This window comes from Takifugu flavidus, chromosome 12 (genome assembly GCF_003711565.1).
Source record: "Takifugu flavidus isolate HTHZ2018 chromosome 12, ASM371156v2, whole genome shotgun sequence".
In the NCBI taxonomy this organism is placed as follows: Eukaryota; Metazoa; Chordata; class Actinopteri; order Tetraodontiformes; family Tetraodontidae; genus Takifugu; species Takifugu flavidus.
The window spans coordinates 4,552,220-4,577,405 of NC_079531.1; the positions used below are offsets into that span (position 1 = coordinate 4,552,220).

The 25,186-nt window shown below is 46.5% G+C and overlaps 1 protein-coding gene across 2 annotated transcripts in view; it reads right to left on the reverse strand.

The window, feature by feature from the left end:
* Positions 1–24,425, reverse strand: part of robo1 (roundabout, axon guidance receptor, homolog 1 (Drosophila)) — a 143,518-nt gene extending 119,093 nt beyond the window's left edge. The window contains exons 1-2 of one of the 2 annotated variants that reach the window (XM_057049322.1): positions 23,736–24,425; positions 11,062–11,184 (exon numbers count right to left, since the gene is read on the reverse strand). In XM_057049322.1, the coding sequence (XP_056905302.1) occupies positions 11,062–11,152 (91 nt within the window). In that variant the 5' untranslated portion in view covers positions 11,153–11,184; positions 23,736–24,425. The remainder of the gene's footprint in view (positions 1–11,061; positions 11,185–23,735) is intronic. The other variant, XM_057049324.1, reaches the window with a different exon arrangement.
* Between the last annotated feature and the right edge of the window lie 761 nt (positions 24,426–25,186).

Genomic DNA, 25,186 nt, shown 5'->3' on the forward strand with positions numbered 1-25,186 from the left:
CTTGAGACAACGTGGTTTGTGGTTTAAAGCTAGCTTTGCCTTGATGTGAAGGACAACGCCTCAGTCTTTGTAGTCTGAAAACGTGCAAGTCCTTTTTTTTTTTTTTCCCAATGACCACGGCTTCACATTCAGAGATCGGTCGGAGTATCTCCGGTTTCAAGGAGAAACCGGCCTTTACGTTGATGAATGTGGCGGAATGTCACCACTCTCCCACCTCTCCCTATTCAGTCTTTGAGCAGATAAATCAGAGGGCCAACGGGTGTGGAAGACCGGGACGCTTTCAATAAAATGCCCACAAAGGTGGACTGAACAACGACCCGTGAAAGGGCGGATAAATAACACCAAATTTGCGGTTCAATAGCATCGAACGCTAAACATCTTTTTCCGCAGTTTCTTCAGCAGTTGTCAGAGACAGATTGTCAGGTTGTGGGAGCTGCCGTGGAGTGGAGAGAATCGTTAATGGGTGCTAATACGCTAAAAGCCATGCAGGCTTTTATAGGTGATGGATTGCTGCTGCTATTTTAGTCTGCGTGACAATTTCAGTCTGGCCGGACCATCGGTCGGGCAGAAGCTTTGATGGCAGGTAAAAAGGTCTGGTTTCAAATCACTATATATCGTAAAGAAGCAGAAATAAATCTTAACACAGACTTTTGGAAGAATGGGAACTGGCTGAACAGTTTAATTTCATGCATTCTGACTAAACTGGCATTTGTTTGACGTATTTGGAGGAAGACAGCAGCATGTGGCTGTTAGAGGGAGCTGATTAGCTTTGTGCTATATGGTCCATCATCTTTCTATTGTGTCAATGCTGCTCTGCAGTGAGGGACGGAAACCCTCAAATTTCAGCAATCAGGAGAAACTGTGACACCAATACTGCCCACCTAATGTACATCTGTTCTATATTAACAGTGGTACCAATTAAAGCCACGACATTCCCCAGTTTAACCACAGCTCTGAAGGTCATCAACCTGGAAACATGTCACATACGTGAAGATGAGTGTCATGTCGAAATAGTCTGAAATCGAATCAAACCAAAGTAAATTTCCATAGTGCTGATGTGTTGGCGGTGACGGGCTGCAGCCTGATGTCAGACGCGCTGAAGGCGCGTCAAAGGGGAGTAACACTTATGTCCTGGAATGCTGTGTCAGCTGCCGCGCTATTGATTTTCTGGCTTCTTTTGAGGATTCCGCTTCCAAAAACAACCAAATCTGAAAAAAATCAGACTTCTAAATGAGCAGCGGACGCTCAGATGTGACACGATGACACAGTGACCTTGACGTAACCCTGCAGGTCCCGCCTGTAGCCATCAACGCTGACCGTTGGCGCGTGGAGCTCTTAAGCCCTGACATGCTCCCATCTCTAATGACCATCTATGTGCTTTTAAATAGATAAAACGCAGCGGGGTCCAGTCACAGCCTTCCTTTCAAAAATGGCAGGGAAATATCTCCATCGATTTAAATGGCGACTATAAAATTAAAAGACAAGTGCTAAACGTGTCATTAAAGGCCTCATTAAAGTCAGTAATCGCTAAGATGGATTCATTTTGCGCTGTTAAAAAGAGAGAGTCCTGCTATTCATTATTGTTACTGTCCCAGGCCACCTGAGAGCTGCACGAGATATCTGAAGAGAGGCCCAACAGTGGGGGAAAAAAGATCGGAAAATGTAGAAGTTATAGGTTTATTGATCAATAATGGATTCTTTCTAGTGAAGTTAAAGGAACGGCGCATAGATTTTCCCTTTTGCTGCGTTTTCATGAGATAATTATGTAACTATTGATCCAGGTCCCCCTCCACAGGTGCCTTCCAATGTCCTTTCAGTACCCCAGATAAAAAAAAAATGTTTCCTGTTAGGACAAACTGCACAAATATTAACCACACCTCAATGGCTGGATGCACAGTGGTTGTAGCATCACTTCACAGCAAAATCAGTCCTGACTGTTAAACATGAAGCAGCACAAAGACACGTTCTGTCATATTTCTAATCAGTGTACCAGGTAAAGAGGAACCCGACCTCCATTAAGCGCGCTCATCATCAAACACAGCTCTGATCGAGTGATTAGAAGAGTGCTTTATGGGTAAAAGCTGCACGCTCTTCCGCCACCTCTCCTCCTGTAACCCCAGGTGTCCAGAATGGAAAGGTGGAGAACAAGCAAAGCATACTCTGAATGTTAGGGAGCTGACAGCAAGATTAATGAGCCCACGCATAAAGCCTTGAGTGGCACAGGCTTTTGATAAGGAGCCCCGGAAGCCTCTGAAAGCAGGGCCGCAATATAAATAAATCAGTCTTTCAGATATCAATTAATGAGGGGTCAAATGACACCGTCCCGCTTCATCCTGACTATCTTTTACTGTACTATCAACAAGAATAGAGAGCTGTCAAGAGCTGAAGGGCAGAGATCTGCTGTTTGTGTTGGCTGAGAGGGGAGGAACGCGTCGAATTGTGGAGATGTGTGACAGTTTGGAAGCTGAGCAGGGGTATACGGACCGGCTGCAGGCCTCTCCAGCGCCGCTCTTCGTGTGGAAATGAGAAGTAATGAAGTCAAAACCATCAACTCTTTGCCTCTCCGCATTGTAATAGGGCTAAAGGGCAGCGGAGGTAATTAATTTCAGTCACCACGTGTTATAGAAGGGCACCGAGGTGATGTGGGAGGAATCACTGCGTTCAACTGACCCCAAAAATGCCCCACAAATGATATCTGCTCTCGTTAGTAACTGAAAATGACATCAGCCTGTAGCCATGCAGATGCATATAATTGGGTGTCTCTTTCTTACTTTTTGTGGGGTCACAGACAGGCTGCTGGAGCCTTTCCCGGCTGCATATGGGTGAAGGCAGCGTACACCCCTGAATGAGCCGCCAGATCAGTCCCCTATTTTCATTGGGGGGTGGGGGGGGGTTCGGCACTTCTGTGTTTTTGTCTGCACCGGGGTTTGAACCAGGAACCCTCCAGTGTAGAAACCAAACACATAGATTTGTTTTTGACATTTACGCATCTAAATACAGATACCCACCAGCAGGAGGGAGGCCTATAAACCGGTCAGAAATCAAGTGTGACTAACGCTGATGTCCCAGCAATAAAATGGCCGTGAAGGATGTATCAATATATCAGCTGGCGGGGGCGCCGTAACCTTCAAGCTACGCCTCGTGTCGTGAAACCCGCGGAGCTGAAAACCAGTGGAATGTGACCCAGCTGCACGTGAGCACCAGAGCCTGAAGGTGTGACACTCAATAAAATGGCAAGATGGTTAGCAGTTCTGTGCTTCCTGGCCCTGAGTGGCAGGAACCTGACGGGAATAGGAGGTAGGGGTCACCCATATGGACTGAAGAGTGCTTTAAGCCACCTAAAACAAGTTAAAGCCCCCCCACCAGGCTCAGTGTCATCATCAAGCTGTCCATGCTAACAAAGGTGCACTGAAGACAGGCATGCGTGACCTTTTCCTTCATTGTTATGGCCCACATGTGTTTAACCTCCCCCCCTTTGGCCCCTGGCATAGGTCCACTCATCCAGGCAATCACATGACAGAGGCCGACGTCCTCCCAGCATCCTTGAGAGCCCGCAGCGGGCACGCCGCCAGTGAGCGATCGCCGGCCCGTTCCCTCCCGTCAGCACTTTTGCTCATTCAGCTCGTCATCCGTGCTCGGCGGTAATAAAACCAATGTCATCCGGCCCCTCGTGAAGTTCGCGCGGAGAGATAAGGGAAGAAAATGCGCTGCCGGCTTTTTGCTCCACATTAATTCCCCATCGCCTTTGTGTACGGAGCTCTCTGGCGTGCACTCGCCGCTCTCTTTAATTTTAACCTTCATTAGCAAAATTTGCCACTTTAAAGTCATTTGTCGCAGGCGACGCGTACAGTACCTGTGTGTTCAGAGACGGGAATAACGGATGAGGCGGGAGCAAAGGGAGCACTCCTTTCGTTAATTAAAGCGGCGGTTGGTTGCTGTAAACATTAGGGAAATTGGGCTGTAAATCAGATGTATTACCTGGACAAGATGTGGGAATTCTGTCAGGGGAAATCTGCGAGCGCGCAACAACCTGCAAACTGCTGCAAAGAGCAACTGGTCCGTCTACCTCACACAGTCCAGATAAGAGAACCTGACGATGTCACGCCTGCTCCTCACTTGTGTCACGTTTCAATTTTGCCGTGTGTATGACATTCCATCAAAACGGGCGGATAGTCTCGAAAAGCGCTGGCATCTCCCAGAGTCCCTGAACATTCCTTATCCAAATCATTAGATCTGAAATGGAGACTGCCGGCACTGAGCTGAGGGGGTCTACCGGTGCCAGCGAGACAACAGCATTACCAGATAAGAAAAACTAATAATATGGCAGCATTTCATTTCCTAAACACACAATAGGTGCAGGGGTTTGACTTCCTATTCACAGGTCCAAGGTGCCAGAGCGGTTATCGCCTTTTTCTAAATGGAACGCTACACTGGGACCACACAGGCACGCTCTGGCTGGGATGTCGGTGCTCAGACAGGAGACGCCGGATAATTTAGTGAGTAAATGTTTAAATAGTGCATATGAACAGGTAATTACACACCTGCTGTTGCTAGCTTTAAAGAAACCTTTAGATTCTGTCTGTTCCCACCGTGACTGCTTCTGCTTTACCGTCTCTATTAATATTTCATGACACAAACATACGCGCACGCACACAAACACACACACACCTCAGTGCTAGCAAGCATCTGAAAACAGGCCGCCTAAAAGCGCGAGTGCAATTGCACGAACGAGTCGACGCCGCGCTATGGAAACGTGCGAACAAATCTGGATCAGAAGAGAATTCACTGATCTTCACGCAGATGTTTAGGATAGAGCCAGATTTAGAAAGTTAGCTACTTTCCTGCTAACAGGAAGCGGAGCGGTTGGTTGGGATTCAGTGGCTCGGCAGCGGGTTGTTTCCTTATTTTGCCGGCGTTTAAAAGCACAGGTGAGTTCTTAAAACTGCGTTTTGAATGAAGGCCAGTGAAAGCAGCACTCAGCCACAATCCATCTGAAGCACACTCAGTAGAAGTGGAGTTGAAAACAACTGCGGGAGGTGCTTCAATTTGAGTGAATCAAAACAAACACTGTTTAACATTATGGGGCTACTTTGTGGATTTTTGGACAAGCTGCTCGTGTCCATCTTTAATGGTGGACACGTTGTCATCCTATCGCATCTTTCACTTGGGTTTAGATTAATTCCCGTTAGAAATTAACTGTAGACCTCCACAAAGAAATGCAAAACAGGAAAAAGTGAGGCAGTCACGTGTGGTCCCAGATCTGGATCGTCCAGGCTTTGAAATAAATAAATAAATCATCAATTGTCCACGTGTCAGTGCCTCCGTGTCTCATGGCAGCAGGAGCCAAAGTGATGGACACAAAAGGCGGTTTGGGTATTAATTCAGCACTGGTGTCGTCGTTCTGGATCCTTTCACATGCAAAACAGCCGATGGGCAGAGGGGGGACGCTGACAATTACAGCCTCACATTGAGTTACCATAGGAGACCGCACTTCAGGCTGATTGACAAATGAAAAGAGTCGAAATGGCTTCCATTTAAAAGAGAAGGCACTTACCAGAATAGAAGGATCATCTCCAGTATCTTTTCTCAAATGGGAAATGGGGAAAGATGAGTGTGCATGGCAAATTGAGCTCACAATTCAGTACTTTGACAAAGACCGTTTAGGCCACAGGCACACAATACCCGGCGGGACCGCGGCAGCTTTAAAGCTGGGAATCAATGAAGCCTGGAGCCAGAGCGTCCGTGATCTGCCGGGATTTGCATCCAACTGTTCGTTTCCATCTATCTGAAAAACTTTTCAGACTGCGTTAACTAATCCACTCCTGCGAACGAGGGATTTGCACAAACATGTGAGTTTAGCCAAAACCGCCTTGTTCACAGAGGGGAAAACCAACAACGCTGGAAAGCTTTGTCCTGCAATCTCTCCACGAGACAAACAGGAGTGCTAATTGCGCTGCCAGGCACGCACGGGGATGGATTTCCAATCACGGATGTTTGTTAGTTATTCACGATTACACGACTCGCTACAAAATCCAAAAAGGCCATGAAAACAGATGCCTTTTGGCCACCCAATTATGTAGGAAACCGGAGTTGTGTGTGGACTGACAATGTGGCTTCGATTACCTTCCCTTAAGCTACAAATTACCCCATTTAAACATGATGGGAAGCGTTGGACAGTCGTCAGGAGGAATAAAAGAAGAAAAAGTGCGCAATTGGTGATTCGGCTGTGAAATGAACTGAAGAAGAAAATAAGGGAAAACGCTGATTTTCCCCTCCTCTCTTCTCGCCGTTCCTCCCTCCCTTTCAACCGATAGCCATCACTTTTATATCACTAAAATTAAAGCACAACATGAGGCCCGGGTATAAATAGCAGGAGTCTGCGGAGCACAAACAGCTGCGGGGCCGTCGTGGGGGCTGCTGTCGGTGCACAAACAGGTTCTTTAATGGAGAGCAGGGATGTGAGGAGAAATTCATTTGTGGGATGACACCCTCCCCGTGGCCCCCGCAGCACAAATCCTGCGGGAGGGACGCGACGGCTCGGGAGATGCGGCTGCCGCGGCGGGAACTGTGTGGCTGCATCTGTTTGCAGCTGGGAATGAGGGGGAAAGATGCAGAGGTGCCCCTGTCAGGTCTCTGTGGAAATCAATAAATTAGGCTGAATGCACGGCAGACACACACACACACACACACACACACACACACACACACACACACACACACACACACGGGGAGAATCAAGGTGGACTCTGACAGAGAGGCGTGCAGGGATATATACAAGGAGGTCCTCTAAATCTGTTGTCAACTCCCACAGTGCCTTGCAAATTGTGTACAAGAGCCTTTTCGTATCTACAGGTTCCTTCATTGTTGTCTTTTAATGTAACTTTTTTATTAAAAATAAAAATCCAACTCGCAATACAGGCACGTTTGCCTTGAAACCCGCTTAGTTCATGCACTAATTTTGGTCTACATCCAAGGGGCTCAGTGTGGCGCCACAGTGGCTTTATGCTAAATCCGAAGGTACAGAGGAACAAAGTAGCCCGTCTGAGCTCAGCAGATCCTTTTCTGTAGCCTGAGAGCAAAATATGGAGATAAATAAATAAATAAACAGTGCTGTGTACAAAGCAAACAGCCCCGTGCCAAACCCCCCCCCCAAAAAACGGGAAAAAGAATTAGAATTAGAAAAAAAAATGGTGGACGAGAAATAAAATCAAATGTCCAAACCTCCTGGAGCAGATGTTTCATCATTAAATGGCGGCCCGAGGGCACGCCGCGTGTGATGATGAGACGCCAAATGGAGCCCGGCTCTGTAATTAAATGGTGGCTGGATGCACGGAGCGTCAGGGAGATGATAACCGCTGGGATTGGTGCCTCCAGGACACGCCGATATTGTCAGCTGCTTTCCAACAACAACACCTCCAATCTGCGAGGGAGGTGGCGTCGCAGAGATCAAACTGTTTTACATCAGAATCACTATAGCGACGTACAGTTTTTACAAAAAAGGTAGGGAGAATTGAATGAACGGACATAATTTCTGTAAAAGTGTCTTTGTTAAAGAGATAAATAGAATTACAGCCTAGCACAGATGTTGCAGCAACACACACAGAAGCCAGACGAGGTTAGCTTGTGGCTATATTGCTAATAATCGCTGACACAGTTACAAACTGAGCATCTAGTATCATTATTATTCTGGGAGGCTGCAGCAGAGGTAACAGGGTAACTCTCAGAAAAGCCCTCATTTAGGATTCAAACCCCCGACCTTGATTCAGATGATGTAAATTCAGGTTCAGGAAGGAAAACCTGCCACAAAAACCTACATGACTGCAACATACGAAAGACAGTAGATCCCCCGCAGGTATTCGCAGGAACGACCACACAGTCACATGAGCTCGGAGGGACGTCGGGAAGCCGCCTCGTTTGTCAAAACCTTTTAATAAGTTTTAATGGAGTGACGCCAAATTGCAGGAAATGAATCAGCTGCGAGTGTGGGATGATGAAATGTCATTCGATTCATTAATGTCAAAACTTCCAGTTTCACCTTAAGCACATTTTCAGAAGCGCCCGCTTTGGCATGCATGCGAAAAATGCTTTGCTTTGTTTTTTTTAATGCTTTTTATGTTCTATTATGACTTTTTCCCCATTTCGAGAGAAAGCTTTTCGCTGCCCTTTGCCAAGCCCGAACGGCTGCCAGTCAGGTTTCGGATTCTGTTGATGGGAACAATCGTCCCTGAAAAATGGCCGCGTCTTCATGGGCGCGGGCGAGCTATGCCAAAGCAAAGGGTTTCATTTTTCTGACTTTAGCTCCAAATTAGATCAGGCATCAGGGACGACCTTCAGGTATCAGCCAATATGCTGACGATGGGATGCATCTGAGGAAAAAAGGGGCCAGCGATCAAGATTTATGGAGTGCGGCTGCACGCGCCAGGAGTGAAGCGTGTCTCATCAACGGGGAAATGAAATGTCAAATTAGTTTGTTTTTGAGCGTCCGTGTGTGTGTTAGCTCATCTGCAAGAACCCTCTGAAGGGAGTGTGTGTAGCTCGCTAACATGGTAGCAGGACAACAGAACCAGACCCATTTCCCTCAAGCTCTAACTTGTAAAATATTCTTTTGTTCTTTGTGTTGCGTAGAGTCAGAACTCATGGATAGAATCATGAAAAGAACAGTTCATCCATAAAAGACCTCCAGAAAGGTCTTTATCGTGACACATAAATTGAATTTCCTCTTGCAGCGCAATTAGTCTTTGCCTACCAGGCCTCAAACTGGACCAACTCAGCCTGAAATAGATGAGGTATCTGTTGCACGGAGGCCAGAGGGGCGTTAGGGGAAATGAGTGATACGAGAAGTTGGTTCACTGGGTAAATTACTGCGCGCACGCACTCACTTTGTCATCGTTAGAGAGGCTGCATAAAGGAGGTTTAATATAATGCACATATGGCATGCTTAGCTGAGCAGACGGCAGCTAAAAAGGAAAGATGAAATCAATAAACATGTGCGCAAAAATGAAAAGCAGCCACTTTGGCTGCATGTTTTTGTGCACAACGCTAAAGGTCAATCATAGCGACAGGCTGGCTAATGCTATTGGCTACGGAAGCGAGACACAAGCTAACAGTCCACTTTGCGGTGTTAAATATGATGAATGAGCACAGTTTAGAGGAGTTTTATTCCCCTCTGTTTTCCATTTTATCAACAACACACACGGCAGGAGCGAATGCACGAGGTTCAACAAAGATAGCTAGCACTCCTCAAGCACGTGACGGTGATGGGTGAATCTCAGCTGGTGGATCAGGTGGATCGTGACTTCAGAATTATCATTTTGATTAAAACCACCCAGGATTCACGCGAGTGACATGATACATAATTGATGAGGAAATTAATGATTCCATTCTCTGCAGAAGAAATGATCTGTTTCATACAAATCCTGGTGGTTTATTTCCATTATTACTTCTAATTAAAACTGTGTTAAAGAACTTTACATAAATGCAGAGTTTGCTTCCATGGGGTGCAAGAGTGACGTAGCTCATCCTGATTAGACAAGATTAGATAATTAGATGCTCATTAAGGCTGTCTGAAAGCATTTATTTCAAAAGCCATTGGCATGGCACCAAGGTTTATTTATCTTCCCACCAGGCAACAGTGATTGTCAATCTCCGTGTTTTACAGCCAGACTAATGAAAATTTGTTTTGAATCATCTTTATTTGCTGGATTATTTTTGGCTTTTGAATCTAAGAATGTGCATCATATTCTCAACACTTCTCGTTCGATAAAAATACTCACAGCGCCACTGTTTCCGTTTCCTGACACATTCACGAATTTGACGCCTCTGTCCTGCCACCTCTCTTTCTGGCAGAGTGTTCTTTACCCTTTTCCATTTTCACAGTCAAGATAAGGCGTTTTATTTTGAAAATGTGAAGCTCTTCACTTCTGAGAAGAAGCTTGCTGCTTATTCTCAGGGACCGCAGGGAACTACAGAGTCCGCTGAGGCTCGACACCTTCCTTCAGGTCCAAGTAGCTTAAATGGGATCTGTTTTTAAATCTTTACCGCAGTCCTGCGGGTATCACCTCGTATCTTATTAGCACTAAAGCAGAAATATGGCGTCCGTGTTAATCACAGCCAATTTCAGTCCTAACAATGAGAGTAGATCTGAAGCTCTGGTGGTGGAGGTCTCATCGGTGCGCTCACGTGTTCCGGGCACAGAAGCACACGCGCGGCTCTCTGCTTGACAAGTAAATTGCTTCTTAGATTGTGCCGCAGAAAGAAAACACGAGGAGAAAGCAGATGCCGGCCTGGTTAGAGGAAATGAATGAGAGGCGAAAGGCGAGCGAATGAAGCGGAGGAGCCCAAATAAGTAGATATCAGAGAGCAGCGAGTGTGAAATGCTCTTTAGAGCGGGGTGGCGCCGGCCTGTCATGTCGTCTGATAAGAACCTGGTGGGGAAGGAGCAGAAGCGACGCGCTGTGACAGAGACGACGGCCAGGAAGGGCGACACGTTCGAAAGCTGCGGGCTCATTTTCTAATACGAGAGCTGGGCTGCAGACGTTTCGGCTTAAATCATCTTCAAATTGTGATTATTTCAACATCCTGAACATCTGTTTGATATGTTAAGATGCGGAGGGTGTGTGTGTGTGGGGGGGGGATTCATTGCTGTATTTGTTTTAACTGGCTGCCCATGTTTGGTTGATCTTGAAACGGGATTTGAAACCATCCTGAAAAGCAGCAGGTTTAATTCAAGCTGCTAAACAAACACCTTCTTTTTAGCTTTTTGCAAGCTGATACAAGCAACAGCTGTCCTTAAATATCATTCATATCCCAGGTGAATCGAAGAATCCTCGGAAGTTACACTCGTTTCCCTGCTGCAATGTCGCCAGTCGGGTCTCCGATCAAAAGGTGCTGCTGCTCAAACATAAAATGTTTCATTTCTCCACCACGAGAGACGTCAAGCTCCTAATAGTCAGACAGTTCTGCAGACTGATGGATGAACAAAGCAGGCGAGGGAACCAGACCGTGAAGTTATTGTTGAGGATGAGGAAACGGACCAGTAAAGATGAATAGGGAGCGTCCTACCTGGAATTAAAGGTACCTCTTGGGCCTGAACCAGCCTGAGCAGAGCCATGATGAGGAGGGGTGTGGCCCCTGATCGCACATCGGCCATCATGGCTCACTGTCCCGGCATCACTGGGAGTCAATCTGAGAAGAAAGGTGGTAAAAAAAACCATTAGGGTTGATTGGATTACGGGAATAACCCTCGTCAATGAAGCTCCAAAGAAGAAGGAAACAGATTTTCTACCAGGAATATCGTGCGGATTACTGAGAAGTCAGACAGGAGGCATAAACAACCCCCACAACATCGTGACCATCATAAATAAAACCTCTTGTTTTGTTAGATGGGTATCGCGAGAACACACACACACACGCCACATTCTTCCGTGTCAAACTGATTTCAGGCAGGCGAGACAAAAGTGAAAGTTTACCAGCGCGTGCGCCGACATCACCTGTGTGACGGGGAGCGTCTGTGCGATGGAAATATATCAGAGATCTTCAGATCAGACCTGCTCACCCTTGTTGATTACACCCAGCAGAGCAGGGAGCCTCAGCTGCTCCCCTGCCCGCTCGTTCTCCTCATCTCCCGCTCCCCCAACGCCCCTAATCTCCTCTTTAAGCTACTTTTTTAGGCATGAAACACTCCCCCAACTGGATCTGCCTCCATCTTAAGCATGATGGACTTGTTTTAGTGTGCTCGCCGGGCCGTCGGTCCTTGCATCTTTCATGAGCGCCTCATACGTGCGCGCTTGGCAGATGCGTCACTCTTCATCTACTGGAGCGCTCACCTATATGCACTCAGCGGGGGAGCAGCGGGATTCTTTGACTGAGGGGGGAGCTTTTGTGCACTGTAGTGTTGTAACCTAAGGAGAATGTATGCGACGAGGAACAGATAGAAAAGCTGGGGGAACGTGCGGCTGAACTAACCTGTTACTCCTCCAAACAGGCATCCACGTGGCTGTCAGGGGGTAAGAAAGGCCCGGTGTGGGGTTGAAGACAAGATCACCTCTCGAGAGATAGAAGAGATGGAATTATAGTTGCCTTTAACTGTTACTACGGTCGAAATGCTCTTTACTAGAGGTATTGGCAGAACAAAGGCTTGAGTTGTCACGGTGGAGGAACCAGTCAGAGAACACAGAGGAGCTCTGCACACAGGACCACAGGAGCGTCAACTGCCCGGACAGTGGGGGGCACGTTAAACTTTTGGATTTTCCACTCCCTCATCCAGTATCTGCTGACGGCCTCACTAAAAACCCGCCTGCACACGTCAGCACAGAAGTTTGCCGGCGACTGTCAGCATTTTAATTTCAGACTTACGGGACGGGAAGATAATGACTGCAGAATCAAGATGCTTCCAGATGGAGACCAGCGCCCAGAGTGGCTGCTGATTCATGCAGCCCATCAGAGGAACGCCACAGTCGCCATTTTGTGCATTAATCAAATAATATTAATTCTTTTCTATTTTTAGTGAGCATAAATCCCATTTTATAATGAGGGGAAAATCCAAACATCACCTCTCCCTGGTGAACAAGTGGATTTACTTTGGTCTTAATTAAAAAGGGAAAATGCTGACTTTAAACAACTGGCCACACACAACCAAGATCTGTGTACCCTTCTTGTCCCAGGAAATTTAATGTCTTGTAACAAAGACATTGGGCTCCTATTTGCTGCTTTTGGCTGGAAGTGTCTTCTTTATCTGCCATCCTTTCTTCCTTCTCTCTCTCTCTCTCTCTCTCACACACACACACACACACACACTTTCTGTAATAGCCTTGCGGGTGAAAGAAGCCACCTACTCGCTCCAGTAAGCCCTCCCCCACCACCACCACCATCCATTCTTATCTCCAGGTACTTGCCGAACACACTCACTGATTTTTAAAGGAACTTTGAGAAGAGCCCCCCCCAAGAGGAGAACATTAGAAGAGAATATTATCATCACTCCTCTAATACCACCGCAAGCTCTGAATTAGAGGTTTATAGGAACATCTGCCTCTTTTGTGCTCAGTAGCATCGAGGCACCACAGATGTTCCTGGAACTTCCACCTGCCTTGACCACGGGAACCTGCACCGTAGCGAGATCCTGGAAGCCGCGAAAGACTCCATTTTTCTTGATAATTGTGTCAGATAAACACACTGCATCTTTCTCTCACAGGCAATCTGATAAATACCCAATTACCAGTCAGAGGCTGACTGTGACAAGCGGCCACCAGAGGTCCGGACGGCCAATGTAGAGAACGGAGGCGGCCTCAATGCGGGAACAAGCGGCGGGTGACTGAAAGCGTGATTCAACTCGTCACCCAGTTCCATTTGATTAATGAATGGAAGGATAAGGAGGTACAGGAAGATTGATTCGAGTGTCTTCTTTTGAAGCAACAAACACATAGGATGATGCATCAAAGTCGAATCAATTCTCATTCTTCTGTGTATTCCAGAGTCCTTTTATCAAAGGAAACGAGCCTGGCCTGGAAGGATTGTTTCAGTCTCGTTTCAGCGCCGTTTCTTCTGCCTCCGAGTTCAATTCCCACCAAGAGGGCTGAAAGGCTCTTACTCTCCCCCTTTTATCCATCCCAGTGATTTGTTGAACGGATCGGAGCCAATTAATCTGGCGGTGACAAGAACCATTGCTGCTGGCTCACTGACCAAGTTCCACAAAAGAGAGGAGCCACGAGCCGAACCGTCACTGCCCACAAATCGATTCTGGAACGATCCCTAAACCGGGGAGGGACGTCGTTTAAAACCTGCGGTTCCTCGCTGTGACGGATGAGCCCAGCGTGGGCGGCAAATCCTGACACGAGACGTTCCCCTGTTTATAGATGAGGATGAAGGAAATAAATGTGCACGCAGAGAAAAGAGCACCAAGTCTTTAGCATGTAATGCTATGCTAAAGAGAACTTTTAATTCAATGCTCCAAAACAGAGTTTTTAGCATGTAAATAAACATTTTTGTCATAAATTAAATATAACCAAGATAGCTACATATTTTTATCACGGGTATAACTGTAACAAAGTATAGTGAACTTTTTTAATTTGCTAAACCATCATAAAATGTTAAATTCATACTCCAGACAGGATAAGAATGAATAATACTTTCAACTTTTATTATTTAATCTATTATTAAAACTGGATACATACATTTAACTATCTATTTCTGGATGTTATAAGGTAAGAAAGTACAACTATGGTAAAGAAAATGCCGAGCCACGATGCGTAGCACTACAGAAACACGCAGAGGCGGATGCAAATCTCTTTAAGTGTGTGTTGTGCTCTCTCAGCATCAGAGTTTGATGGATGGTTCCCGAGCGTCTGGAGGTCTCTGTTCACTACGTATGTCGGCGCGGCTCTGTCGTCCCCATAAAAACGCCCGCGCCGGATTAAGGCTCTCACACTCAGAGTACATCACGTTGCCTCACTTCATTACAATAAAAGGATAAACCTGCCTGTGATACGGAAAGTGATCGGCAGGAGGGGGAACCAGACGTGGTCGAACTCTCCTTCCCCTTTTTCTTTAGATTCTGTTTAAAAACTTCAAGTCGGGCCGCTAATCTTTGGCTGTTGCTGAGTTTAAGGCTACTGGCAACACAAAGCAACAAGAGACAAATCTGATGAAGTAGGACGCCACAGCGTTGACGGAGCACGTGTCCCATCCGATCCACCGGGAAACACTCTGGTTCCACTTCCTGCGGCTCAAGGACTGTGCTATAGGTGACGTAAAGCAGAGAACAGAGAACCTGAAAAGAAAATCTTTTTCCGAGCACCATCCCAGGGTGTCGCGGGTGGATGGGCCGAGGCCACACAGGGCTTCCCCACGGCCCCAGCCTTCCCCAGCCTTCTCCTAATAAATGGGATCTGTGATAAATTAAAAGCTGATTATTTTCCTGGAGGGAGAAGTCAAGCTCTCGGCCCCCCAGGCCCCGCAGCAGCGATGATGGATTAGCCTGTACTGTGGACCTACCCGTCCCTGCTGACTGCCGGGACACAGTCGCCAGGGGCCTAAATGGTTTCTACTCGGGTGTCATCTGTGACAACTGGAAATTTATTTGAATAAATGCTATGCCGTCTTTTTAAAGGACAGTTTTATTAGGTTATGGGACGGGTGACAGGTTCTATTTTCTATGATAGATTATTGTTTTTTTTTATTAGTAAAAAAGTCAGAGGTCAACATTTATTTGGTGAATAGGCTGATCGTAGAAACGATGATCGATGTTGTCATTAAACGTCAGTAACGAGAGATGCCCAACTATAGTAATTCTTCATGCAAAACCCAGTTTGGAAAATAAATTAGCATCCTATTGGAAGACACGGCTCCGTGTCGGCGTTATTCTTGAGAGCAGTGCCATTGGTTGCATGCTCAGGCAAACGCTCCGTGAGCCCCCTCAGAGGGAAGTCTTTTACACCGCCCTCTCGCGTCTAAGCCATTTTCCCTGGGCTGACATCGTTTGGACGACCTACAGTGCGGTTTGTCCAGAGAGATTGTTCCGCTCCAGAAGGAACGGCGGCCTCTCTGTTGTCTTTTCATATCTCAGGTGTCAGAAGCCCACTGTATTTGTCAAGTGCGGAACACTCATTTCCTTCTGTTGAATAGCCATAATTATGCTAATGGAATCATAACTCTAATGATAAAAAGTGCTTTGTAAGCAGGTTGATTGTACAATGTTAATTGGCTGTACTGAAACAGCGAGCAGCGGTTTAAATGCCATGTAGCATTGTGGTCTGAACAAAAGCCTCACGTGACTTACCCTCTGCGACATGCAGAACAGCTTGGCTTCCCTCGACAGCTGATTCCAACCCTCCCGGTACAATCACACACCTTGTTGTCATTAGTAATTTTTCATTAATAATAGTTGCAATCAATCACCCACAACAAGGTTATCTGTCATCAAGCAGTATGTCTGTATGCGTAGGTTTAATTGATGAACCTCATCCTATAAAGTGGTTCATCTCATTAGTCAACATTACAGACGCTGTTAGCGGGAAGCAGAGCTGAGGCGTGCGCCACAGCAGATGGTAATGTGGAGGATTATTTCCTCTGTGAGTCTCCATGTTGACTTTTCTCTGAATTAGAGGCTTTAAAATGACAAATAAAGCACCATATACACGTAAATGGTATAAAAATAGCCTAGATATGATGTTTAAATGTAATAAAACTGATGAAACTGGTGTTACAGAAGGCTAATTTCTGTGCTATAGCTTTACATTTTATTGGCATATTCACCTGTTTTTTTAAACACCCATTTAATTCGCCAGAGCACAACAAACTGTTTTAATATAAATCACCATGATGGTGGACTTTACCAGGCCTACTCAGACAAATTAAATCTTCGGTGTAATATTGCCATCACTGCTGTGTTCCTCTTCCCTGACACGAGCATTTATCCGACTTTGGAATGCTGCACAGCGGAGCCTGCCAACTCAGACGGACCTGGAACCGCAGGGGCAATAAAAAGTGACATCAGCAATGGGAAAGTTAATAGTGTGTTTCAGATGCACTTTCTGGAGGACGGCGGCAGCAGAGGTTTCCGTCACTGGAAGTGACAGCGGCTGGCACCGTCCCTCTGCCTGTGGAATGCCCTCATGAATTTCACCCTGTTCCCTGTAATAACTAATAAACAGGAGGAGCTTCCACGAGGCTGCGCGTGACACGCTGTCAGGTCTGAGCATCCCCTGCACTCACAGTCAGGCTACAGATCAGAGCAGCGCCTTGTTTTGATGATGCATTTATTCAAAGCAAACTCTGATTGGAGCTGCCATCTCCCCGGTGTTGGTGCTTCTGTGAGACGTTGTTTCCACGCGCATCATCTGGTTTCTCTTTTTGGCAGTGACAGAAACCATCACGGACAAACAATGTCAACATTATTTAAGGTGTCGGACTCGCCGCCTGTAACTCGGTACCTTGTCAGTCGCTTCGCTCCATTCATCCATTTTCTATTAGCAAACATTTATTCTTAATCAGCGTGACGGGGTACAACCTGCACAGGTCACAGGCCCATCACATGACTTTTCACTCACACAATATAATAAGTCCAACATGTCTGTCATTGGCTATTCATAGACTAGATTGAAGCACCAATATTTTAATTGAATTAAAAGACTCTTGGCCCTGTTTGGGCCAAAACCTCTGTTCATGGAGCAGCTGCAGATGTTATTTCCCATGAAAATGGCGTCATTAAAGGGTAAAAGTCGAATCTGTCTTTGAGAAATGCCGGTTCGAAAACATTACTGCACACAACAAGAACTTTAAAGCAGCCTCACCAATTTTACTGAACAAAGAGCAACAACAAATGGGGAAGAGTGGAAAATCTAGACAGCATCCGTGGGAAAATGATTCTAAAATATTCATAAAGCATTGATGGGACAGATTTCTAACTTTTGAAGAAAACAAAGGATTGTCTTTCTGAATCCCTTTCAATGCACCTCTGAGCCATAACCAACCATCCCCTGCCCCAAAACCTAAAGAATTACTGTCCATCCATGTAAATGGGCGGGTAGGACTCAGGTTGTTTCTCTTCCCTTTGTGACACTTAAACCCCCAGAAGCGACAGCTGAAAGCAGCAAGTTTCACGCTCCAGCAAAGAGCAAAGATCAAATATGTGATATGAGACATGAAAACTGTACAGGGAGAAACTTCAGCAGCTGCACAGATCAGCGCAGAACAGGAAAGAACAGTCGATAATAACACGGCGGGTTTGAGCTGCTCCACCACTGACAGGCAGGAGCAGCGTTCCTGAACGTGTACCGGGTTCAACAAGACACGGTGAGCTCTTCTCCTGAGGAACATGGGCCCTCGGTAGCGCACGTCAACCCTCGTGACGATTTCCCACACATTAGCTTAAGAAGGGAATTAGGAGCGGCAGCTATGAGGCAGTCACACAATCGCCAATTAGTGCTAAAGTGTGCTGTACACGCTGTAATAGCAGCACTGATGGGTGAGTTGGTGTAAAATGTATTCATATTACCCAGATCACAAATAGGCCCAATCATTTAATTAGCTGGTGCATCTCTTTACTTTAATTAAACTTTAATTAAAGTTAATACATGCCGATACTCTAAAATCCTGAGATTAAAATACTCCAATGCTAATTAGAGCTCACACGTTAACAGAGAGATAATATTCATCTCTTTCCTTCAGCTAGCTAAGAATGACGGTCAGGGCTTGTTTTTTATAAAGGTGTTTTTTTCACGCCTGTGCGAATGCGCTCACGGTGAAGTTATTCCTGAACTGTATTTAACCAAAATGTCTTTTAATTTCTCTGCACAAAATGATACTATCAGCCAAGTTAAATTGCCAATTACAGAGCTTGTCATCCACACAACTCCAACTGTGCTTATTCACAGCAAAATCAGGACGAGCACTTTCACTCAGCTTCTATCTGGTTTGCTGCAGCCAACGGGGAGAACTGTGAGCTGCGCATTCACACATCATCCTGGAGGACCTTCACACTTTCTGAAATCAACTTCTCACTTGGAGATTCTTTGTAGAAACACCCAAAAGTGTGAGAGCAAAATAACCCAACATTTGCTCGGCATAGACGCATTTACATCCACACACACGCGAAGCGGCTCATGTACACAAATAAAGACGTGCGATGCAGCCGACAGGCTCGGGGGGTGCTCCTGTCTCCTGCATCTTGATGTAGATGGATGCTCTCGGCCGCTGATCCTGAATCAACATTAGGTCATTACAATAAGGAACGTGGCTCAACAAAGCCTGGAGAGTGGAGGGCTTGGGCGGGGAGCTACTCTGGGACCCCTCTGGGGACGCAGCCTTGACACAGTCATCTGTCTCAGTTACACCAGAGTTACTCCAACTGGCACTCGTGCCCACGCAGGCCGGGACGGCCCCCTGACAGCCTCTGTTTTGCTGATATTGTATTAAAGAAGCGAACAGAGAAGAGGATAGTAGAGTCAGAATAACAGGTGAGAAAGGATTGTTTTTATGGGGGGGTATTCTTGACCAGCTGCTGAGAAGGTCAGGAATAACCTCCCCTCAGCACAGGTGACCCCCAGGCGTCAGGCGGAGGTAATATGTGCGGTTGGGCATAAACCGGGTCAGAGATGAGACGGGGGGTATAAGGGCGGGAGTAGGGTGTGACCAAGTTGGGCTCTCATTCACTCGCTTCCCCCCCAGGAGATGAAGGTGGGGGAGGCCGGTTGTGTTTACGGAGCTGTCAGTCATGTGGGGAAACCTGTCCCAGGGGACGCTGGCCACCAGGGCGATGAGAAAATAATAGCCCCTTCTGTCAGGGCTCGCGGGGACAAAGTCTGATGGACACCAGCGGGAAGCAGGGGACAGAATTTGTCCTCTGCTTGGATACTGGCAGGACACATATTCTCACAAAGAGGTCAGGGAGGAGGAACAATAGACCCGTATTGTCAATACCCCTCTAAAAATTGCCGATGTTTGCGAGTTGCTCTATAAAATGGTGAAGATGAACAGAATAGTAGAACTTGTGCATCTCTGTCGGCTCCTCATAGATGTGGCTACCCCACGTCTACTCGGCACTCCCAAATCTTTGAACTTGAAAACCTGAGCATCTTTTCCTTAGCCAAGGATGCCGAGACCCACACTGAAACTAATAAGTACCTGAGAGGAGTAACTGTGAGACTATGTGGTGCCGAACTACCACTTTTGCACTGTTTAAAAGAGCTTTGATGTGACCCTCGGTGGGGAGAAGGCGAGAAACCGGGGCCCCGTGCACGAGATCTGACTTTAAATCAGGTTGGGCCGCTATTAAAATGGCGGAGAGGTAGCCGAGCGGAGCTGATCATTAGTGCAAACACTCAGAAATCATCGGGGTAGCATCTGCTTTCTACGCATCCTTCACATCAATGATGAGAGCGGGCAGTAGGCCTCGGGGAAGAGGAGGTGGGGGTCTGTGGAAGGTTATCCCCTGTCCCTTACCATGAATAACAATCTCCACCTACAGGTAATTAAAGGGGACAAACGATGTTCACAGGCCAGCGCCAGCCTATCCTTAAACAAATCTACTGGTGCCGTGTACACAGGAAGAGAAATGGTCTCTCCACGCATTGTCCAAGGAAGCATAATGACCATTGATTTTAAGTGGAGCGGAAGAGATCCGATTCCTCTATAGTGTGTATCCCTTACATAAATTAATCCACGTATCGTTTTATCTGCCAGGCTTAATGCAATGCGGCACATTTATTCTTAATCTCTCCTGCCTTTTGTCTCCGCCAGGATGAGAAGACAAGCGCTCTCCAGCGATGCCCTGTGTCTACCCTGCACCACCGCTGATCTCACAGGCACACATATGTGGTCTTACGGGAAAAATTTAGACAATTTTTAAAGACAGCGAGTAAGAAAAATCCCAGGGTTGTAATGGAGAATTGCTACTATTACTGTTAGATGTTCTTTTCCACCAAAAATCCATCTGTCTGCTGCGACGCTTTGGAGTGCAGCAAGGTTAGAAATCACGTTAATGCGCTGTAGTATAACAGCATATTGTAATTGTATTGAAAAGGTCATGAAATATAAGAGATCAGGGGTGATGTGTGTATTTAGTGTGTAGTAAATCGTAGATGAACCCTAGTGGATGACACAGGCTGATGTAGCAATGCTCATCTGCTTGCTAATTGCTCTTTATTCCATTGGAGACGTATTTAAATACATTAAAATACACATAACTATACTATAAATGCATTATTTGTTAGCACTTCTGGATAAAAGTTCCAAGTCGGCCATTTTGTGATTGATGATTTCAGAAGAACTGAGAGATTATTAGATTTATTCGAGGTGATCAGACACCCCCTCCGTATTATAGTTATTGTTTATGTGGCCACGGCAGGACACATTCAAATTGAAAGACCTTTAAAAACCTTGGAGGAAAAAAAAGAAAAAGAAAAACTCAGTGTTCAGTGTCTCCCACTGAGATCCAAGCTGTTTTTATGACTTTAAAACCTGCTAAATAATTCAGAACCCTGCAGGGGGAAGAAATACAAAAATAATAGACCACCAATGCCCCTCCAAACAATGGGGGGTGCGCCTCAGCCTCAGGGATGGCCAGCCTGAGTTATGGAAACAGCGTAGTGAGGAGAAACACCGTGTCACGCCAACACAGAAGCCACATTACAGGTGAACAATTAATTATAATGACACAACTACAGCAAAGAGAAGATTGTGAGGTGGTGCATGTTGATAACAGAAGGTAGGTGACATTTATTTGGAGTGAGAGTGCAGAGGCAGCGCGCAGGCCGGGATTTGATCACATGACTCGCTGCAACAGCTCCCAGCAAATGTAAAACAAGCACCTCAGGAGTCGATCACACGGGCTTTCACCCACTCCCTTAATGCCACGAGCTGCCTTTCGGGCTTTATAACATTCGTCACGGTGCAGTTTTCGGACCGGGCGTCTCGAGGATCGAGACCGCACATGTTTGTATTAATGCAAGTCACAGAGCAGTAAACCCCCACCGCTGCTCCCATTTCACACTTTTCGGAGACGCACATCGGGATGGTACAGATTTAGGGACGGAGCGGATTCCTTTTTCATGTGGGGGCACGTTCACACGCCGCTAATGCAAAACAAACTGCATCAGTTTACGTGCATGGAACACAAGAAGGAAGCGGCAAGAGAATAGATCAAAATCCAAACTCTTATGGGCACACACACACACACACAGACACACACACACACACAGGAGCTTGTTATGGCATGTGGAACTGCATATGTAAAGTAATTATAAATTCTAATCCTCTTGTTCCAAACTCCGGATGAATGTCAGACCCCTGCCAGCAAACATACCCCGACTCCCTCTAGACATGACTAATTGACTTGCCACCATGGGTGAACGACATGCCATCCGGGAAGGTGGGGGGGGGGGGGGGTGGGGGGGGCACCATAATAGCCGTGTCACGAGGGAATGATGAGATCTGCCGACAGCCAGCAGCACTCGACCTTTTTTTTCCCAGCGAGAGGTCAGGGGGTCAGAGGGAACAGGATCTCCCGGTTGTCGGGCCCACAGCCCCGGGGGTCTTCTGGGGGATGAGCCAGAAACTGAGAGGAGCTGGAGGTTTTCAATCAGGCAGCCTTGCAGGACAGTGATTTCATTGGGAATGACATCGGAATGAAAAATAAAAACAATAAAACAGAAATCAATCGTCGGCAGCCCCGGGCATTTAAACACCTCCAGGGTGGAGGGAGGATGGAGAGAAATGGCAACTTCCTTCATCTTCTTCACCAGCAAAAAGGGTGTTATTGCCTCCAAAGCTGACATGTTGTTCTGTGATACACATAATTTTGTTTGATGAAATCTATTAAGGCTGTGACTCAGCTGCCACGCACAAAACTCCGCATCTGCCCATAAGCCTCAAATTTACCATGAAGGCATGCTAGTCCCCCCCCCCCCCCATAACCCCCCCTGTGGATTACAGGGTTTTACCCAGGCAACCAGACATGTGTGACGAGTTCGCACATCATTCCACAAAAGAGACTCAGACAGAAAGATTTTTTGTTTCTGGTAAGAAAAGCTGCTTGCTTCTGTATTGTGTTCTAATTAGCTGTCTTGAGCCTGTCGGATATGTCATATTCAGGATGTGATCATGACAAAGAACATGAGAACACGCTGACGAGCAGAGCAGATATTTGGTGAAAGGGAACAGATATCCCTCCGACAGCGTTTTGGGTTTCTTTATTCTGGGTTTTATGTAATAAATGGGACGCAAACACAAAAGAATGACAATGGAATCGCATTAATATGACAGAAAGAGAATCCTAAGTGAAGATCCAGAAATAACTCTGGGTGCAAACCAGTTTTTCACAGCAGGATTTGAGAGGGGGGCTGCGATGAAAAAGTGAAAGTGTTGCCTTCTTTTGAATATACAGGCAGATGAAAAGAGCAGAAGCCTGGTGAGAAACGCTGCCCCAAACTCACACATCACAGAGGGGTAAATATTTCTGGAACATGTTGAGGAAAAGCAGAAAACCCGAATCAACACCAGCCTGCACTCATCCCTCAGAGCGCTGTTGTAAATTTCATCTTCTGCATTAGAGGCAGAGGCAATCCTTACGGTTCCTGACAGAGACTAATGCACAGAAACCAGCACATTCAAGGCTCTCGCCAACATGGAAAGATCTTATTTGCTCTGTGAAATGCTCATCCTGAAGGTATCACTGTCAAATATGTGCACGCAGCAGCAGAGACAGAGAGCAGCAGGCTTTTCTCTGCATATTCAACATCGATTGATTTGTTGTCTCTTGCTGTCCCCGCTAAGATCCGTCTCTTGGTGGGACTGAATTACATCTCTCCCTAACCCTCCTGTAAACCCTACAAGAGCCACTTAACACGGGCAGCCTTTAACTTTTCCAGTCAGCCCTCCGGTCCTGCCGGGGCCATGTGGGAAAGTTTTCAGCACCAGGATCCGGGGACAGCTCCGCCAGAGCGGCAGCCGCGTCCTGTCAATCACGCTGACGGACACATCTGTCACCTGTGTGACAGACACAGATTGATGGAGGGTATGAACGCGCGCGCGTAGGATCAGGCTGAAGGTTCGAGGGGCCCCATCTTGCGCAATGCGCTGAGACGTTTGTCCGTTAAGGTGCCGCCGTTACGCATCGTGTGCTGGACACGGACGCGGTCTGAAAACTGCAGCGCAGCTGGTGTGAATCATGCAGACAATAGCGCGCACCGACACGGGTTCCTGACCAAACTGCTGCGCCCTGTGGAAGTAGGAGCCCAACTTACCTCTGCGGAAGGATGCGAAGTCCGTCGCAGGTGTTTGTCCCTTAAAATCAGAAGTGATCCATCCCAGCGACTCTGTCAAACTTTTATTCACCGTGCTAATGTCTGACCTACAAGTGAGTGAAATCTGCCTGCCCCCCCAACCTTTTTTTTTTATTTTTTTTTTTAGAAATAATGCATTGTCAACCGGAATTAAAGCAGGGTCCTCAGATGGAGCTTATCCTCCGAGGTGGGATAAAAAAGGAGCGTATCCTGTGCCCGAGAACACAGCGCAGTTAGTGCAGCTGTGAGGAGCCAGCGCATACAAATGTGTCCATGCTGCTTCTCCTGCAGGGAGCAGCCGCATCAGCCTCCCTGGGTCCTAAAGCTGCGCTAAACTAATGACACCGCCATCATCGTCCGTCCTCGTCCGGCTGTGGCCGAGTGCGCTCTTGAAATGATTGATTTGCAGAACCGGAACTGTGTTTCCTGTACTTAAAAAATAAATAAATTAAAAAAAAAAATCCAAACAGGCACAACTATATTTACTCCTTCACCCGATCAAATACCCTGCGGCCAACTTTCAATATGATAGATGGAAATATTAAAGCTATTTGAAGGTTTGAAATGTCGCAGAATATTGACGCGTTTTGGGGCCAAATAGACGTTCAACGTGGATTCATCCGCAGAGAACAAGCTTTCTCATCTTCTCTCCCAAAGCTGATGAGCACAATGGTGCATAATTGTGGCCACTGCAGTCAAACCTTCACCATATGTCATTTTTTTTTTCTCCAAAAATTACAAAAATAATTGCTAAAAAGGGGGCGTGGCGATTAATCATTGCCACCTCAGCCCCCTCACGCCTCTCATGCATTTTAAACGGTACTAAACACCCTTGAAGGGGAGGCTAAAGCTCACACTATTGTTGTCTGGAGGAAGTTACAGCATGAAACTGATTTTTGGAAAATCCGCAGCACAAAGGAGTGATGGATTACAATTAAAGCCTTTTTTTTTGTGGTGCCGTATCCGTCTGGAAAATAGTCCTCGAACAAAGAAATCTATTTGGATTGAAAATTGAATTTCTGTATTGATGCATTTATGTATTCCATCATCCTCTTGGATCAGTCCATCCAATCATACATTATGCGTCCCATTTCTTTTCCTCCCCTCCTGCCTATCCAGTGCCGTTTTACACTCTGAAAGTACTTTTTTTAAAATCTCATGTATTTCTATGAGGGCAAATACTGTTGAAACCTCCCCTCCTGTCAATCACGGCCAGTCTTTCAAATTGAGTAGGCATTCAGAATGCTGCTTTGCCTTTTCCCTGCATCTTAACAGGTCTGCCTGCTGTGGCTGTGCAGAGGTCGTGTCCATGGGGACTGGAGAACTCCCATCAGTCCTTAGTATACACACGTCCTCATAATCCAACATGCAGACCTTTAGCAAGACCATCAAATTGCACGTTTGGTTGGTCC